Source organism: Danio aesculapii, chromosome 19 (genome assembly GCF_903798145.1).
Source record: "Danio aesculapii chromosome 19, fDanAes4.1, whole genome shotgun sequence".
NCBI classification, from domain to species: Eukaryota; Metazoa; Chordata; class Actinopteri; order Cypriniformes; family Danionidae; genus Danio; species Danio aesculapii.
In genome coordinates, this window is record NC_079453.1 from 22,087,789 (window position 1) to 22,107,115 (window position 19,327).

Genomic DNA, 19,327 nt, shown 5'->3' on the forward strand with positions numbered 1-19,327 from the left:
TATATATATATATAAATAATGGTTTTCCTAGTTATATATATAATATATATAATAGTTTTCCCAGTGATGGGTTGCAGCTGGAAGGGCATCCACTGTGTAAAACATATGCTGGATGGGTTGGCGGCCAGATTATTAAAGGGACTTAGCCGAAAAGAAAATGAATGAATGAATAATCATCATCCATAACAATAATAGTGCAATAATATAAATATAGTCCAATTAGTTAGTTACGGCATTAACTAGCAATAAACAATACAGTATAATTTTAGTTTGTCTTTTTTATGTTAGGGTTTCATTGCTTTATTTTTTTATGTCGGCTTTAATCTTTCTATAACGTGGAAAAACATCATTTTGTTCAAAATTTGATTTTACAGGTTTTTAGAAAATATTTAAATTAACAAAGATTTTAAAATGCTTCAACTGCATTTCTCATTGATGGTTTAACGTTAAAAGAAATTCAATGTTATGCGTTACTGAAAAAGTGATCAATCAATATTAATGATCTTCAAATATTTTTTATTTTTTTATGTTTTTTATTTCATTAGGTTGTTGTGTTTAAAAAATGCAGTTTTCAGGCCTTAAATGTAACACAAAATGCCTTGTTTATGCCCATGTATATGCAGCATCATTAAAGTCATTGAATTTACTGTTTGCAAGCAGTCGTCATCACGTTTTGCAAGCAAATGTACTTAACAGGACAACATCTTACATAACAGAAGCTTTTATACCACTCAATAGCTTTGTAAAAAAAAGGGATAGTTGTTGCCATTGGCATGAGCTGGTTGAGCGAGGGCTGCTATTTCACAAAGCGCCACTCTCAGTGCCAACTTCAGCCTATTGTGCTCAATGTCCACCGAGATTAACCCTCTAGTGCACTTCATTGGTACAATAGATGTTTTCAAAATATTTTAAAGATCTTGGATGGTCCAGACCAGTTGATGAATAAGCTACTAAAATATTTTATACATTTAACTTATACAGTGTTTTAAGTTATTAGACGATTTTAGCGACACTAACAAGAATAATGTGTTTAAATAAAATAGAACAAAAAAATAGTGATTCTTTATGCGTACATGCCAAAGTTTTTCCAATCAAATGGTTGGAATGACTGTGTTTCTTACTAATTGCAATTGTTAGCAATAAAAATATAGTAAGCAGAAATATAAGTTGTTCATAGATGTAAAATAACAAAAGGGATAAAATCTAAAGAACCTTGACCTTGAAACCTTGAAACCTTGAAATCTAAAAGTCTACAATGGCCCCTTCAAATTTCCTGTTGCAACAGGAAAATTAATCAGCATATTAGATTGATTTTTGGAGGGTTACGTGAAACTGAAGACTCAAGAAAAAATACATTTCAAATTCGATTTAAATTAAAGACAGTTTTTAAAATAATAATTAACAATATAACGGTTTTGATGTAATTTTGATAAATGTATGAATAAGGATGAGCCATTCAAATTAGATCCTGCCAAAAATTCTTGTTGCAATAAAAAAATTCAATTTTTATTCATTTAGAATTAAATACTAACTAACTTTTATGTTTTTTTTTAATGATTTCCATGTCAATATAAAATATAACGATTTCCATGTCAATATAAAATATAACGATTTCCATGTCAATATAAAATATAACGTTATAAAATTATAACGTATAATATTACAAAACAAATGTTGAAGCATCAAAATATAAAGTTCAGCCTGAACAAAACACTGCCCCACCCACTGGTTGTGTATGCAGACCCAGGAATAATTTAAACCCCCCAACAATCAAGACAACATAGGTTAATGATACAACAAATGTAAAAGATACAGAACAGATCAATGGAAAAACAGTTAATAAAAAGCTATCCTGAACAAAATATTTTAAGATTTAAAAATGTCAGCTGGGAGAGAATCCCACAGATTTGGAGCATAATAAGAAAAAGTCCTGTTGGCCCTTGATCAGTGAAGTGTTTTGGGAACTGAAAGATTGAGAGTGATCACAGAGTTTCTGCTCAACCAATAGCAGAAGTTTGGGGAGTGGCTACTTTAGCAGGCAGGTTGAGCTAAAGGGTGTTTAATTTGTGTAAATTATATGGCATGCATATAAATTCACTATAAATTTCAAATGTGTGATTAAATAAATGTAAGAACACATTACATTAATATATGCACATTTAAAATGCCGACATAATGCAGGTTGATACACTATGTTTACAAACATCTGTGTAACCTAAGAGGCAAAAATCTATAGCTGCGATGATATATGTCTTGAACGCAGACTAAAAACCTACAGCAGTTGGCACCACAAGCCAAGTTTATGCAGCACTAAATAGAAAACAAGCAATCTATGTAATCATGTTTGAAAACGTAACATTCTGTAGTGCACATAGTTATTAAGGCCATTGCACAATTTCAGTTATCAAATAGTAAGCTTAATGTATCTTCTCATCTGTGACATGCTAAATAGTCTTTCAAATTGTCATTCTGTGTAACAATTTTGAGAATTCTTGGACACTTTTAATGTTTCCACACTGTACATGTTTTTTGGCATTTATAAATTGTCTGTGTCTTGAGTTCATTCTGACTGTGATTTGATTGGGCAGAAATCATGGGACCAGTTATTCTACTTAGCCAACATCGTAAACAAAAATGAATAAACATATAAAATAGTCACTGCATGTGGATGAAGAAAAATAGCACCGTAACAGTACCAATACAGATACCGGTAGCAACTAGAAATGTACTCAAGTAAAAATAAAAGTTATCAATTTTAAACTACTTAATAAAGTATTTCCAAAGAAAAACTAATCATTTATTCTGTAAAATGAAAGGACGACTGGCAAAATTAACAGTATGGCTGAACAATATTGAAAGTATCCAGCCTAATCTAAAGAGAAAACATAAGTATTTAAGGCTTTGTCATTTTCGTGGCTAATTCATATGAATTTGTACAAGTTCAGTATGATTTTAAAAAGGAGGCGTGGCACCCAATCCCACCCCGAAACCCAACCATCATTGGAGAATAAGCAACTAAACTGGATGAATGAGATCGTACAAATTCATATGAATTAGGCACTAAGTCAAAAAGTTACGAACTGCCGTGAGATTGTGTTGCAATATCAGACATTGCGACATTTTGTTTTTCTGCGATATACATTGCGATATGAATCCAATTTCACCCAATGATTTGAATAGGTCTATATAGAAAGAATTATTTAATTTAGATTGGTTTTAGGGGGAAGAGAACCATGTGTAAAATATAATAATTAAATTGCAAGCAGTAAATACAGTAGAGCAAAAATACAAATGAAGTAAAAAGGGCTCAATGGTTTCTCTGTGGAGTTGTACAGCATCCAGGTGCAGAAATTGAATAAGCAAATGTAAAACAACACTGCATAGTCCTCACTGTATAAATTATTTTATACGATTAACCTTTATTAAAGTTATAAATGGTACAATTACTTGTGTCTGAATGCCCACACAATCACAAGCCTTAAAAACACATGAAAATGATAAACTTTCCCTCTATCATGGTTAAATTCAGCATGGACTCAAAACTCTCATGCATTCTGAACTGGTGCTGATCAACTATAATCCCAACTCAACACTTCACATCCTACAATGCAACAATTCCGGATGCATACATTACGATATTGATGCTGAAATGATATATGGTGTAGCCCTAATTAAGTGAAAATGATCCTGAGATAATTTCCCCATTTTCTTTTTTAGACTGAAAGCTGATCTCACCTGCCCAGCAGATGCTGAAGTCACAGTTCCAGGAGCGATGGTGACTTTCAGGTGCTTTTTGTTTCTTTTCCTCACTGTAATCGTCTTCTCGTCTTTCCCTTCCTCCTTATTCTCATCCTTTCCTTCCTTCTTTTGGTCCTCTCCCTCAGTCTTCTTCCCTTGTTTTTCCTTCTTTTTCTGTTTCTCTTGAGACAGCGGGGTTGCCAGTTTGATCACCCCGGCGATTCCCTCATTTAGCAGAGCTGCAGAGACGCTCTTGTCCTTCGGCTTCTTCTTCCGCTGAAAAAGCAGTGAAATCAGAGTATTCATTTGAAACGCCGTAATAAAACCTGCAACAAGTAAATTTATGCAGGTTTAAGTGACTTTAAATGAATATAAGATGTCATGTAAGGCCACAAAAAGGCTTGTCGGTGAGTTTAGAGTGTGTTCAGCTTGTTTCTGACATCCACCGGCTCGATCGCACAAAGAAGCCTTTATTCAACTGTCTGTGAGTGTGATTGAATCTGTCAGGTGCACAATTAAGAGGACATTTCGATCAAATGGGATTTCGCACAGAAAGCAGGTAGAACATACAGCAGGAAAAATAAGTATTGAACGCGTCATGTTTTTTCCTGGGAATAATAAGGGAGCTGTTCACATGGAATTAAACCAGATATTGGTAAAAACCCAAACAATACAAACATAAAAATAAAACAAAGCAGAAAAATTTGTTGTGTAATTACAATGAAATGACAGAAGGAGGAAGTACTAAATTACTGAAATGTATTTAATACTTAATATAAAAGGCTTTTTTTAAATGAGGGCAGCTTAAAGACGCCTCTCATATGGAGAATGAAGTCACATGAATTGCTCAGGTGTCATTTTTTCACAGACTTCAACAGAGTGTGAAAATCTTGATGGTTCTGTGGTTCGCATCTATCAAATTGGATGTTAAATTTGTATTTTCTATTGGATTCAAGTCAGGTGATTGGCTAGACCATTCTACAGCTTGATTTTCTTTCTCTGAAAGCATTTGAGAGTGTCCTTGGCTGTGTTTTGCATCATTGTCTTGCTGAAATGTTCACCCTGGTTTCATCTTCATCATCCTGATAATGTAGAGGTTAGACTGAAGCAGCTAATATTAATTCACAATGATGAAGGGCAGAAGGTTACTGAATAACTACTGAGAGATTTTAGCTGCTGTCAGGGCTTTCACTTCCTTTCTACACCTCCCTTTCTTCATGTTTTCAGTACTTTTTCCCTGCCTTATTTCATTTTATTACACATAACTTCATTTGTAAACTAATTATATTTGTTTTCTTTGCATTTATGGATTTCTTTGGTTGCTATCAATATCCGGAGAAAATTTCGAGTCAACAGCACCTTTAGAAATACCTGAGAAAAATGTTCAATGCTTATTTTCCCTGCTGTAATTTATGCTGGGTTTTAATTCAAGTCCTCAGTTTTTTAAGTACCCTATTAACAAATGAGACTTTAGTGTTCATGCATAGTGCTTAAACCTAGTAATGATTTAGCATCCATCCTTAAATTACCTAAAAAAAATCTTAAGCAAACACTAACCATTTTTAAAAGAGGGGGATTGTTTTTTCTCTCTAACACACATGATGTTGCCTTCGAAAGTTAACATTTTATTTCAGCTTAAAGTTAACAAATCTATATGAAGCCAACGTAATATGACTGAAAAGCGGCAAGTAGAATAGAAGCATGAAAGTATTCAAGTATTAATTAATAATGTGTGAACATCTTTGTTTTAGAAATAATAGACAAAACCAAGTAATACCGGAAAAACTAATGTTCCTTTGCCTTTGCTGCCATAAGACTGAAAACATAAATTTCAACACTAGAGTTATTTTTGTATTAAGTAACAATTGTACAGTTTTTATTGGTGGTTTAGTTAGGTTTAAATTTTTTTGATTTTCGTTTTTTTGTTCATGTGTTTTTGGTCATCTACTTTATATAACTTTATTAGATTTAAGCCTAAATTAAATAGTTAAAATTGATTTTACTTTTTCAAAATGCAATTATTTCAGTTTTAGCTTACTAAAAAATGTGTTCAAAATATTTTGGACTTAAAAACCTGATAGTAAACTTCACACAAATTCTTGAAAAATGACAAATTTTTTTTTAGTTATTCCAGACAGTGTCTGATGAGGAGCTGGTGTGCTCGAAACATTACACGCTTTGTGTTAGCCTTTAGTGCATTTTTGGAGCTTTGGTGTTGCCACCTTGTTTTATATAATTTTGTTTGATAATTTTTCAATACAATATATTATTGTATATATTATATTACAGTATATTAGGCATGGGACAAAAAAAAACATTTTCAAGGTTTAGTGTGGTTAGGAAAAGTCAAGATTTTAAAACTGCTAATATTTTTTATTATATCATTCCTATGGTATATTTAAGTTTTAAGTGCAAGTGTTTTTTACGATTATTTTATTTAGCTCACGATTCAGGAAACATTTGAAAAACAAATCGCTTTTGCAACACAACCCAAGCATGCTCTGGACTTAAAGAGCGCAGTGGCTTACTTTATATTCACAGAAAAGATGTTTTTGAAACTAATGAAGACAGCAGAAGTCAATGGATTACTTTAACTATTTAGACTGACACATTTACTGTTCTAAAATACTTTAAATGTTTCTAAAAATAAAATGCATTGTGATCAAAGGGAAAAAAAATTGACATATAAAAAAAAAAATAAATAAATAAAACGTATTTTAGAGCAAAATACTGTTATACCGTGATATTTATCCAAGGTTATCATATCGTCAGAATCTTACACCAGCCCATGCCTACAGTATATAGTTTGGCACTTTTTGCTGTTTGGCTGAGCACCCTATTAGAGTAATGTGCATGCTTTTGTGCATTTTTTTCAAACAAAAAACAATCTTGAACAATAACTTTGACATTTGATATACTTTACTTTTTAATCAGTTTCTATATACTTTTCCAAACATTAATCCACATTATTGCATGACCCAGAATTTCATCATTTTGTTCATCAGCTCTGTTAATTGCATTACCAAATCTAATTCATACATTTGATCCGCCTTTTCTCTCTGGCTGTGAAATAATGAGATTTGGATCTGCTTTTCTCTCTGTCCATTTGGAGAAGAGGAACGGAAGCAGCCTTTTGTTTCCCTTTAACAGTGTGCAGAGACTAAATGCCTCCATTCATGCAGACAGAGCCATCACAGGCCTACACTGTCCGTTCGACAGTCTATCAAACCAGTTTCAACACAACAACTGTCCAATAAGCCATGCTTTATAGACCATTTCAATGTGGCGATGTCATTGGCCCATGAACATTTCCTGCTTGTTGTCAAACTACTTCATAACAAGAGTTTAACACATCTGTTATTACATAATCAATACATACCTCTTTTGGATTCTCAGAAGCTATGGAAAATAAAAATGTAAAACCTAAAATTCTTTAGGACCATTGATATTGTTTACATCCCTCAAAATGGTCTATAGAGCAATTGTTATTTACATTTGTAAAGCATAATGGAATAGTCTAAGAACACTGTTAAAGTGCAAGTTGTTACAACTTAATTTTGGGTTAAATCTTAATTATTTTATAATGTAAAATATTTGTTTGGTTAAAGTCTTTAAACCAGTAGGTGTGCATGTCCATATTTTATCTAAAAGATTAAAGCAACCGAGCATTTACTTAGAGTATGCACAACTGTTTTACCATGTACATCCATGTATTGAGTAAACTGTGAGGTTCTGAGGTTTATTTTTATTTTTTATCATTTATCATGCTCAGATCATCTCAATTCTGGCAAAGGAAAACTAAAGTTTCTAATTGACTAAAAAGTGGCTCAAAATGATATCAAATGGCTTATTTTACAATACTGGCCTCTAGAGGCGGTTGGGAAAGCAATCAATCAATGGGGATGTTCAAAATAATATTCTAGCATGCTAATTTTTGTAAGTATTTTGTAAATTTGGGTTTGGAAGAAGTAAAAAAAAAAACCTTTCTCCTCACATATGCTCTACAAAGTTGGATTTATTTGACTGAAGAAATAAATAAATAAATAATATATATATAAATAAATAAATAATATATATATATATATATATATATATATATATATATATATATATATATATATATATATATATATATATATATATATATAATGAATAAAAAAATATATAAATTGAATAAAATAAATATTATGAATTACTACAATTTTGTTGCAGTTTATTCCTGAACTTTCAGTTGTCACTTCTCCTTTGGAAATCCTTGTTATATGCTGATTTAATAAGTTATTCTAATGAAATTATCAAAGATAAATACTTAATATTTCTATAAAATAATTATAATTTATATATAATTAGATATTTAATAATTATAATTTCTTTCCAGGACTGTTTAATGAAAATAAAGTTCAAAAGAACAGAACTCATTTATATATATACAGACATGACATATATACAGTATGTTGTTTTGTAGGTTGTTATCAGTGTGTTTTATATAAAACAGTTAAATGTATGTTGCATATTGCAGCACAGTTGGAGTGTTTTGGGTGGTTTTCAATGTGTTGCTATGTTGTGTGTGTTGATGTTTTTTTTCACCAGCAAGTCTCTATGCATATACAAGTTGTATGCCAGATCTAGCCATTGCGGTTACTAAGGTATTTTTGTTACCAGGGTGTTTCCATGCCGATATTAGCTGTGTGATGGATTTAACATGTTGCTTTATGGTTGCTAGGATGTTTGGGTGGTTTTCAGCGTGTTGCTGTATTGTTTGTATGTTGTTATTATTATGAGGAGTTGTGGGATGTTACCAGTTGTTTCTAGGTTGTTACCAGTGCGTTTTATATATAATAGTTAAATGTATTTTGCATATTGCAGCACACACTCTCAGAAAAAAGGTACACGGTGGTACAAATAATGTTTCTTAAGGAATAGTTGTGTACCTTTGTCAAAGTTTACCTATATGGTACAGAAAAGACCTCTTAAGATACTGTTCTGTACCTTTTATGGCACAATTGAAATGAAAGTACACGATTGTTCTCATAAAAAAAGGTACATAAGTGTTGGACAACGCCTTCTTTATTACAATATCTATGAAAATAAATATCACTGGATGATTTATGAATAATTACCATATTAAAACATGAATGATCATTTAAAAGCATATGTTTAAAGAAACTCTCCTAGTCTGTCCAGTGTTCCCGGTATCCTGTCTGCCTTGTGTTTATCGTCAGTCTGTCTTCCCCTCAAGCCCTCTGGTGTGTGCATTCGGTCTCCCTCGGTGTCTGTCATCCAATCTGCCTCAAAGGATCCTCAACACAACCAAAATCCAGTCACTTATCATCAGTTCTCCTTGTGTGCTCACTGTTGTAAATAAACACCGTTATTCATCTACTCACCTTGTTTGTCCGTCTGCTTCCCTAACAGAAGACCGGACCAACTACAATCAACAGCATGAGCACTCACGATCCCATTCGGGAGTTGGTGGACTCGCTGAAGAGAGCCTTGTCACCATCTGCTCCACTTCCCGAAGCACCACCAGCACCGAGCACTTCTTCACCGTCCACCCACTCATCCAGTCCCATGGCTCGACCAGCGCCCTACTCTGGCGGGGCGGAGGAGTGCAATGGTTTTCTGTTACAATGTTCTCTGGTATTTACCATGCAACCTGAGTTATATCCCACAGATTGGTCCAAAATTGCGTTCATCATCTCCCTTCTCTCTGGATCGGCTCTTCGGTGGGCAGAAACCATCTGGCAACAGTCTGGGCCGGTAACAAGCTCCATTCAAATGTTCACCAAATATTTTAAGGAGGTTTTTGGTCGCGCAGATGCAGAAGTAGCAGCCGGAGAACAGTTATACCATCTCAAACAGGGAGCCATGTCCACTCAGGATTATGCGCTCCGATTCCGCACTCTGGCTGCTGCTAGTGGATGGAATGAGCGATCTCTCCTCACCACCTACCGGCTCGGATTGGAGCCCAGCCTCCGATTACAACTGGCAGCCCTCGACGATACCATGGGGTTGGAGAAATTCATTCAACAATCTCTCCGCTGTTCTGATCGTCTGAGGGTCTACCAGCATGATCTTCCGCCAGTACCCCAAGCACTCCTCCGTTCGCCAGAGCCAGCCGTCCCTCCAGAACCAGAACCAATGATCGTAGAATCTGGTAGACTCACGATCGCTGAGCGACAGAGGAGGCTGACCCGGGGTCTGTGTATGTACTGTGGAGCCGAAGGACATGTCAGACTGGACTGTCCCATTCGTCCAGCACGTCCCTTGGTGAGTGTGTTCAGTTCTCCCATTGAAAAAATGCATCCTCTCACCACCAATGTCCAGTTAACTACCCCTTCTGTATCTGTTTCAGTCACGGCCCTCATCGACTCCGGGTCAGCTGGAAATTTTATCTCATAGGCCCTCTGTCGCCACCTCCAGCTTAACACCGAAGCCTCGACGCACGTCTACCAGATTCAACCCATAACCAACAATATCCATTCCCAGGCACGTATCCATCGTAAATGTGAACCTATCAATCTCCAAGTGGGATTGCTCCACAAAGAGGAGATTCAATTTCTGGTTCTGGAGGGTGCATCTATGGATATCATCCTAGGGCACCCGTGGCTGGTGAAGCACGATCCCATCCTCTCTTGGGGCACAGGAGAAATAAAGAGATGGGGTGAAGACTGCAGATCCAGTTGTTTTCCCGACCTACCCGTTCAACTTCAGAGACCCCTTACCGTCTATGTCACGTCTGTCGAAAGTCCAGTCGATAAACGATCCATCCAGATCCCGAAAATCTACTCCGCATACGAGGACGTATTTTGCCCCAAGAGAGCTTCCCAGCTACCTCCACATCGGCCATGGGACTGCGCAATAGACCTGCTTCCGGATGCTCCTATGCCCAAAGGTAGGATCTACCCGTTGTCCCTTCCGGAAACTAAGGCCATGGAGGAGTATATTCATGAGGCTCTGAGTCAGGGGTATATTCGTCAGTCCACGTCACCCGCGGCCTCAAGTTTCTTCTTCGTGGCCAAGAAGGATGGAGGGTTGCGGCCTTGTATAGACTATCGAGTCCTGAATCAAGGTACAATCAAATTCAGATATCCGCTTCCTCTCGTCCCTGCGGCCCTGGAACAACTCCGATCAGCAAAGATATTCACTAAGTTGGACCTCCGCAGCGCTTACAATCTGGTAAGAATACGCGAGGGGGACGAATGGAAGACGGCGTTTGTGACCCCTACAGGGCACTATGAGTACCTGGTCATGCCCTATGGTCTGGTCAACGCCCCCTCCGTATTCCAAAACTTCATCCATGAAGTCCTCCGGGAGTTCCTCCACCTCTCAGTCATAGTCTACATTGATGATATCCTGATTTACTCCCGGAGTGAGGCAGAACATCGCCACCACGTTGCGGAGGTCCTACAAACCCTCAGAGAGCACCAATTGTACCTCAAGGCAGAGAAATGCTCATTCCACTTACCATCTGTTCAGTTCCTAGGGTACATCATCGACCAAAATGGGGTTCGCATGGACGAGGGGAAGGTCACCTCCGTTGTCTCCTGGCCAGAACCCACAACCATTAAAGAACTCCAGCGATTTCTAGGATTTGCCAATTTCTATCGACGTTTCATCCACAACTACAGTCTCATCACCGCTCCGCTGACCAACCTACCCCGAAAACAACCCAAGAAACTCTCCTGGCCTCCCGAAGCCGCCGCAGCCTTCCACAATCTCAAACAATCCTTCACTCAAGCTCCACTCCTGACTCACCCTGATCCTGACCTACCTTTCGTGGTAGAAGTGGATGCGTCGACCACTGGAGTGGGAGCCATTCTGTCGCAATACCACGGTACACCAGCATTACTCCATCCATGCGCCTATTTCTCCAGGAAACTCAGCCCGGCGGAAAGGAACTATGACATCGGGAATCGAGAACTACTAGCGATCAAGCTCGCTCTAGAGGAATGGCGACACTGGCTGGAGGGAGCCAAACATCCATTCCAGGTGATTACTGACCATAAAAATCTACAGTACCTCAAAGAAGCTAAAAGACTCTGTCCTCGTCAGGCCCGGTGGTCCTTGTTCTTCTCCAGATTCCAATTCTCAATCTCTTACCGACCAGGATCAAAGAACGTCCGAGCAGACGCCCTTTCCAGAATTTATGATCAGCCGGAAATCATAGAAACACCAGCCAAGATCCTCCCAGAACAAATTTCTGTTTGTCCCATCACCTGGTCCGATCCTACAGTCGTCGCCACTCCAGACTCGAGGATTCCGCCGGGCTGTCCCCCCAATCGATGCTTCATCCCTGAAAACCAACGGGTAGATCTTATTCATTCCAGCCATACATCTTTGGGCACAGGGCATCCCGGGGCCAACAACACCCTCTCGTTGCTTTCCCAACGCTTTTGGTGGCCGAACATGGCGAGGGATGTGAGGAGATACGTCCAAGGCTGTAGGGAATGCGCTATGTCAAAGAGTCCTCGCCATCTGCCTGCAGGTAAACTCCATCCCTTGGCCATCCCGAACCGCCCCTGGTCACACCTAGGAGTTGACTTCATGACAGATCTCCCATCATCCGAAGGTAATACTTGTATTTTAGTCATTGTGGATCGATTTTCTAAGTTCTGTCGTTTAATTCCGTTGAAGGGTCTGCCCACAGCCCTAGAGACCGCCGAAAACCTGTTCAACCATGTCTTTCGAAATTTGAGTACCAGAAGATATAGTCTCGGACCGAGGACCCCAATTCATCTCCAGACTATGGAAAGCCTTCTTCAGACTCCTAGGTGTGACCGTAAGCCTCTCGTCTGGCTACCACCCACAGACCAACGGCCAGACCGAGAGGAAAATTCAGGAAGTGGGGCGGTTCCTCAGGACCTTCTGTCACGGTCATCAAAACTCCTGGAGCCAGTTTCTGGGCTGGGCGGAATACGCCCAGAATTCCCTGCGGCAACCTACCACCAGACTTACGCCATTCCAGTGCATCCTAGGATTTCAACCTCCACTCTTTCTCTGGGATGGCGAACCATCTGATGTCCCCGCAGTGGATTACTGGTTCCGGGAGAGCGAGAGGGTCTGGGACGACGCTCATCACCATCTCCAGAGGGCAGTACGCAGAGCAAAGGAGGTATCAGATAAAAGGAGGATTCCAGGTCCCATCTATACTCCAGGGCAGAAAGTCTGGCTCTCCACCCGAGATATCCGCTTGCGACTGCCCTCCCGAAATCTAAGTCCCAGATTTGTTGGTCCCTTCACCATCCTGGAACAGGTCAACCCCGTCACGTTTAAGTTACAGTTACCACCACAATACAGAATCCACCCCACATTCCACGTGTCACTCCTCAAACCCTTTCACGACCCTCTGATTCCCTCCACAGAGCCTGGCCATGAAGAGGAACCTCCTCCCCCACTGATGTTGGAAGAAGGGTCCATCTATAAGGTCAAGGACATCCTGCGGTCCCGACGTTGTGGTGGTCATCTGGAGTACCTTGTCGACTGGGAGGGATATGGTCCAGAGGAAAGGTCTTGGGTCCCCAGATCAGATATATTGGATCCCGCACTTATGGAGGAGTTCCACTCCAATCACCCTGAGTTCCCAGCACCTCGTGGACGTGGTAGACCACCACGGCGTCGGAGGTTTAGGCCCTTAGGAGCGGGCCCTGGGGAGGGGGGTAATGTCACGGATTGGCCTGGCTCTTCCACCAGCATCACGCAACAATCACCTTCACCTGAGTATTAACCACGCACAGCTGCACCCAATCACTCAGACACACTATATAAGCACACACCTTCACTTCACTCATTGTCCGGTCTCGTTCCTACGAAGCGGACTCTGAGTGAACACCTCCTGGTAATCACTAACCCTCGATCTCAGAAATATTGTACTTACCTACTCTCTGTTTCTCCTAGTCTGTCCAGTGTTCCCGGTATCCTGTCTGCCTTGTGTTTATCGTCAGTCTGTCTTCCCCTCAAGCCCTCTGGTGTGTGCATTCGGTCTCCCTCGGTGTCTGTCATCCAATCTGCCTCAAAGGATCCTCAACACAACCAAAATCCAGTCACTTATCATCAGTTCTCCTTGTGTGCTCACTGTTGTAAATAAACACCGTTATTCATCTACTCACCTTGTTTGTCCGTCTGCTTCCCTAACAGCATGTGCTATGCGAGAGTGCAAGGTGTTGCTATGTTGTGCGCATTGATGTTTCTTTTTTCACCAGCAGGTCTGTATGCAAATATTGTAGTTGTATGCCAAATCTAGTCATTGCGGTTGCTAGAGTGTATACATTAACCACAAGTGTAAAAACTTTAAGACATGCTTCTTAAATGAACATTTGTTTAATGATTCCATGTGACAACGCTACAATACATTCTGAAAGATTTACCACTGCTTTAGAATAGGTTTTAAACTTAATCTTTATTTACATTACATTACATTTACATTACATTTAAAAAAGCATGCTAGTATTTCATTCTAGACAAAACTGACAATTTATGCATGGAAATAAATAAAACAGAGTACTGATATACTTCAAAAGTTGCAAGTATAATAAAGTAAAGAAGCAAATCTGATTTATAGAGAATCTTATAACTACCCACATCAGCATCATTCAGATGATAAAGTGATGACTTACTTGGCTCTGATGTTTAGTCTTTGACTGTTTCTCCATGGCTGAAAAAGAAAAACAGTATTAGATAACGTAAGGGAAGCCTGTATTGAATATATTAAACTCTGAATCCTGCTGAGCTGATTAACTGAATACAAAAGAATCATGACAAGATCATGTAAAAATCATGAAAAGAATCTGCTCAGCTGCATGATATTGATTGAAACATTTCAATTTATACATATGAGTTGGAGTGTGTATGCAGCTTAGCTGTCAAAAAAAACTGGCATGTTAGAGCCTGCTTTGAACTTTGAACCTTGAACAAATTTCAGAAAAACTAGTCAAATTTAAAGAGCTGACTTCTCACTCTTTTTAGCTTAAATAGACGTCAGACCCTCAGTGTTTCTTTTAAACACGTGGCTGATGCAGTTGTGGAAATATACAGAAATGTTTATTTTATATACGACTGGCAGATTCTATCAAAGGCTAATTAATACATGACAATAACCATGATTTTCCTTTGTAATTAGTCATGAAAACGTAAACTTATTTATACAAATAGGTTTCTGTTCTGTACATTTGAATTATATTAGAATTTTAGCAAATCTTATTTAAAAAAGGCCACATTCTGAAATTGCATGCTTCTTTAAATAATAAACAATCTCAAACTATACTAAAAAGTTCTATATAGTATTTAAGTGCGTAGTACTAACACAACTTCAGTCTACTTAATTCCATGTTGTAGTACTTTTTGCCTACTTTTTCAATTGTAGTCATCTTTTGTCATATACTGTTTTTCACATACTACAGTATGTGAATAGGGAAATATGCATCTTGCAAGAGATATCTTCTCTCTTTTTTATTACCTTTATAACTGTAATTAATTTCCAAAATCAGAGAGGATTAATAGTTGGAAATCAGTAAGCACATAACCCTAACTCCAAGCCTAAACTTAAAGTATTATAAACATAGATATTAGTCCAGAAGCATGTCCCAGATTTGCAGAACAGGTTGCAGGTTAAAATAATACATGGAGCGACACAGAGTTCATACACGTTTTTACAACTAAACTTCTGTCACTTTTTAAGTAATGTTTCATGTAATGTCTACACATCTGTGGTAAATAATAAGAAAAAAACTATGCACTTTCAAATTAGTTACAGCATGTCATAAAACACGCAACAATCTATTTAGTTTGAATTTATTTTCATATCTCTGTAAAATGTATTTTAAAAATGCTTACACAGCACTAATAATGTGAGAGCATGTGTTTGGCCAAGGACAGAAAAGAAGTAAAGGCAACTAACCTACATTCAAGTGTACAGATATTTGTTAAACTCATTTGCATAAATTTTCCGAATGCCATGTCAAAATTCCATGATTCTTAAAGGTTTTTCATGACCAAATGAAGCCTGGTGACATTATAATGGAACATCCTGTGGAATGTCTCTTCCACAGTACACGGATATTTCAACATCTTTGCAACTAAATGCTTTTTGTTTGGTCTTCAAACAACTTTAAGTCTTTTTTTAAACCAATCTTGGACATCCGAAATCTTCAAAGCTGCCCTTGCGTAACATCCCAGAGAACATTTAATTTCAGTTCGAGACGAAACAGTAAACTGCGATTGGAGGATTCAGGACACCCCTTCAGATGACGTCAAAGACTGCCACTTTTCCATCCAGTGCCCACTAAAAGCAGCCAGTCATGGAAAACCAGCATATCTTTTCCTCTCCCTTTCTTTTTTCCCTCCTTCTCAGCCAAAAAAAGAGCATAAGCAACAACTGATCCCAGGACAGTTCAGTTGAACAAAAAGCAGCTGTATTACCTGACAGATATTTCTCCAGAGGGGAGGTGGAGCTTCGGTTTCCCCAGCAGCAGAAGAACAAGCTCCAGACCAGGACGGTGGCCAGTACCAGCACCATCACCCAGAGCAGCCGGGCCAGAGCAGGGTACGCCAGGGCCCATTCCTGCAGCGCGTCCATTACTTTTAACTGTCTGTCTGCTTCCACTTTCTTCTGGTCTCACTCCTGCGGCTGCTTTTCCAGTGGCAGATGGGCAGCAGCTGTGCAAGGCCACGGCACACGTCAGCTCTGGAGGAGTGTGTTCTCTTCACTGCAGCCCTGCCTGGAATATCCAGCAGCCACTCCCAGGGCAAAACATTGCGCTCTCTCACACACCCTCATTTCACTCGGCCTCCGAGACCTGTTGGTTAATGGCAGGTATAGAAACGGAGAAATGTGCCCGAGGCGGTTTGAAGCAACAGCATAGTTCAGTTAACTAAGCGTATACATGTTCAAACTCTGAGATTATCAAGGTTACTAATGTAAACAGTGACGTTTGATATGCATTTGGATGCTTGAGTCACACTTATAAAATTATCATGACAGGAACTGATTACACGCATCTGCCAAGAATAGAAATTGAGATTAGTCACTCAAAAATATCTGAGAAAAGCTAAGTGTTTTTTTTTTTTTATAATTTGCATATCTCTAGGTGTGATCAAATAATTTTTGACTGCAGTAGTGGCCACAAGCGAACAAGACTTTTGCTTTTAATGACACTACAACTCTAATTAATCCTTGTGTATTATTCAATTTTACTACCCTTTTGTTATGTTGGTGGCCGTTTTTGCCCCATTGGCTTCCATTATAACCACTTTTTTTTATTACAAAGCCATGACACCATATAATCATGCATTCTTGATTGTTGGTGGTTTTCCTTATTGGGAAGAGGTACATTTTGTGTAATTTTTAACTGTTGATTATCAGTTGGAAGCATCAACCCTTTAGGCCTGTGCAAAAAAAGTTTCTGGGATTTATATGGAGTTCAGCAATCGTGTGCGTGCATAAATCCACCTTATATGTTTACCATGTTCTGAGTGCTGAGCTGCTTATTTTTTATTTTCTCAAACATATCAAGGTAAAGCTCTCTCTCACACTCTTTCACACACACACATTTATACCATACAAAAGCCAGACACTAAGCTGTTTTTGCACAGTAATTGATGATCAACAGTAAAATAAATTTAAAAAATAAATAAATGTAAAAAATAAAATACAATTTACCTCTTCCTAACAGGGACAAACACTAACAATTAAGATTGCACGATTATATGGTGTCATGGCTTTGCAATCAAAAAAGTCGTTATGATGGAAGTCAATTGGGCGGCAAAAACAGACACAAACATAATGAAGAGGTAGTAAATTTGCCCAAAGTTTATTGCTGAGTTTTTTTTTTTTAAATATTCCAAAGCGTTTTCCCAAGGTATGTGTCAAAATAAGATTTGTCACCAAAAATCATTCCATTTGCTAAAACCTATGGCTGAAACCCAAGGAAAGTTGTGGCCAAATTAAGCCTCAAAATCTCCCCAAAGTGGCTGAAAACACCCCCAACAACACATAAGGGTTAAACCATTAAAAATATGAATAACTTGTGTCATTAAAAAGAGAAACTATAGCAATAGAATAAAAAAAAAAGCTGTTTCATTGTGTTTATTAGACATGGGCTTGAGTAAAATGTGATATACAGTTGAAGTCAGAATTATTAGCCCCCCATTCAATTTTTTTTCATTTTTAAATATTTCCCAAATGATGTTTAACAGAGCAAGGAAATTTTCACAGTATGTCTGATATTTTTCTTCTGGAGAAAATCTTATTTGTTTTATTTCAGCTAGAATAAAAGCACTTTTTAACTTTTTTAAAACCATTTTAATGTCAAAATTATTAGCCCCTTTAGCCTATATATTTTTTCGATAGTCTACAGAACAAACTATCATTATACAATGACTTGCCTAATTACCCTAACCTGCCTAGTTAACCTAATTAACCTAGTGAAGCCTTTAAATGACTTTAAATGAGTTATTAAAACTATTATGTTTAGAAATGTGTTGAAAAAAATCTGCTCTCCGTTAAACAGAAATTGGGGAAAAAATAAACAGGGGGGCTTATAATTCTGACTTTAACTGTACATTTAAAAAAGCCCCAGAAAATTACAACTGCTCATAATAACAAATGCCATTGTTGTCATTAAAAATCAGGGTTATTCCAACAAATATTGATTGCTTAACTAATCAGAAGTTAATGGGAATTAATGGAAACATGTCTGATAACACAACACTTTTTTGTCATCTTATGATAATAAAAAAGTTCTTAATACCAGCATTTTTATTTTACATTTGGAAGAAATGTCAGTGGTAGTGCACAGAATAAAACCAAACACATTATTTTAAATCATAAACCCAGAAAATGTGCAAGCAGTTTCTTCTAATTATTATTATTTTTGGCATATATATTGGTTAAGATATTTAAATTGCTAAATTATTTAATCAAAAAAAGCTACAAACTACAGTATGGGTTTAATTTATTATCATGGAAAGATACCAAAACAATTAGGATCAATCATGTGCTCTTGCGTTATCACAGATTTGAGAAATTTAAAGGTGGAGCACATCCAAAAGTTGCATCTATAGACCATTTTAAGGCATGTAAACAAAAACAATGGTCCCAACATATTTCCTGTTTCACAGTTTTAATTTCTTCCAAGAATCCAAAAAGAGCCACATAATGATAAATAATGTTATGGCGTCTGTTTTAACATTAAGTTATAATTGAATTGCCTAGTTACAGTTATGAAATAGTTTGATAACAAGCATGAAATGTTCACTGGCCAATGACATGACCACATTGAAATGGTCTATTCTCCGAAAACCTGCATGTTTAAATCTATATATTTCCTATATTAGACATGACCCACTACTGTCCTATATTATATAGCAATTAAAGTGTTCAGTCTCATTTATAAGTCATTATATATAATGAGAGCTCTGTATTTTGATGAATATGCCAAAGAGATCAGCTAACAGGAAACCCGCATTTTGTCTAGACTTTGGATGAAACACAAAAATAACTAAAGGAAAATCTGCTATTCAGAGGAAGCTGGTCGTTTATGAGTCACAACAGGATCTTTCCATGTCGGTTTGCTTCTTCGACAACACACAC

The 19,327-nt window shown here is 37.6% G+C and overlaps 1 protein-coding gene across 4 annotated transcripts in view; it reads right to left on the bottom strand.

The window, feature by feature from the left end:
• Positions 1-16,357, bottom strand: part of pleca (plectin a) — a 239,793-nt gene extending 223,436 nt beyond the window's left edge. For 3 of the 4 annotated variants that reach the window (XM_056479230.1, XM_056479231.1, XM_056479229.1), the window contains exons 1-3: positions 16,156-16,357; positions 14,355-14,392; positions 3,736-4,014 (exon numbers count right to left, since the gene is read on the bottom strand). In XM_056479230.1, coding sequence (XP_056335205.1) covers positions 3,736-4,014; positions 14,355-14,392; positions 16,156-16,312 — 474 coding nt within the window. In that variant the 5' untranslated portion in view covers positions 16,313-16,357. The remainder of the gene's footprint in view (positions 1-3,735; positions 4,015-14,354; positions 14,393-16,155) is intronic. The other variant, XM_056479232.1, reaches the window with a different exon arrangement.
• Between the last annotated feature and the right edge of the window lie 2,970 nt (positions 16,358-19,327).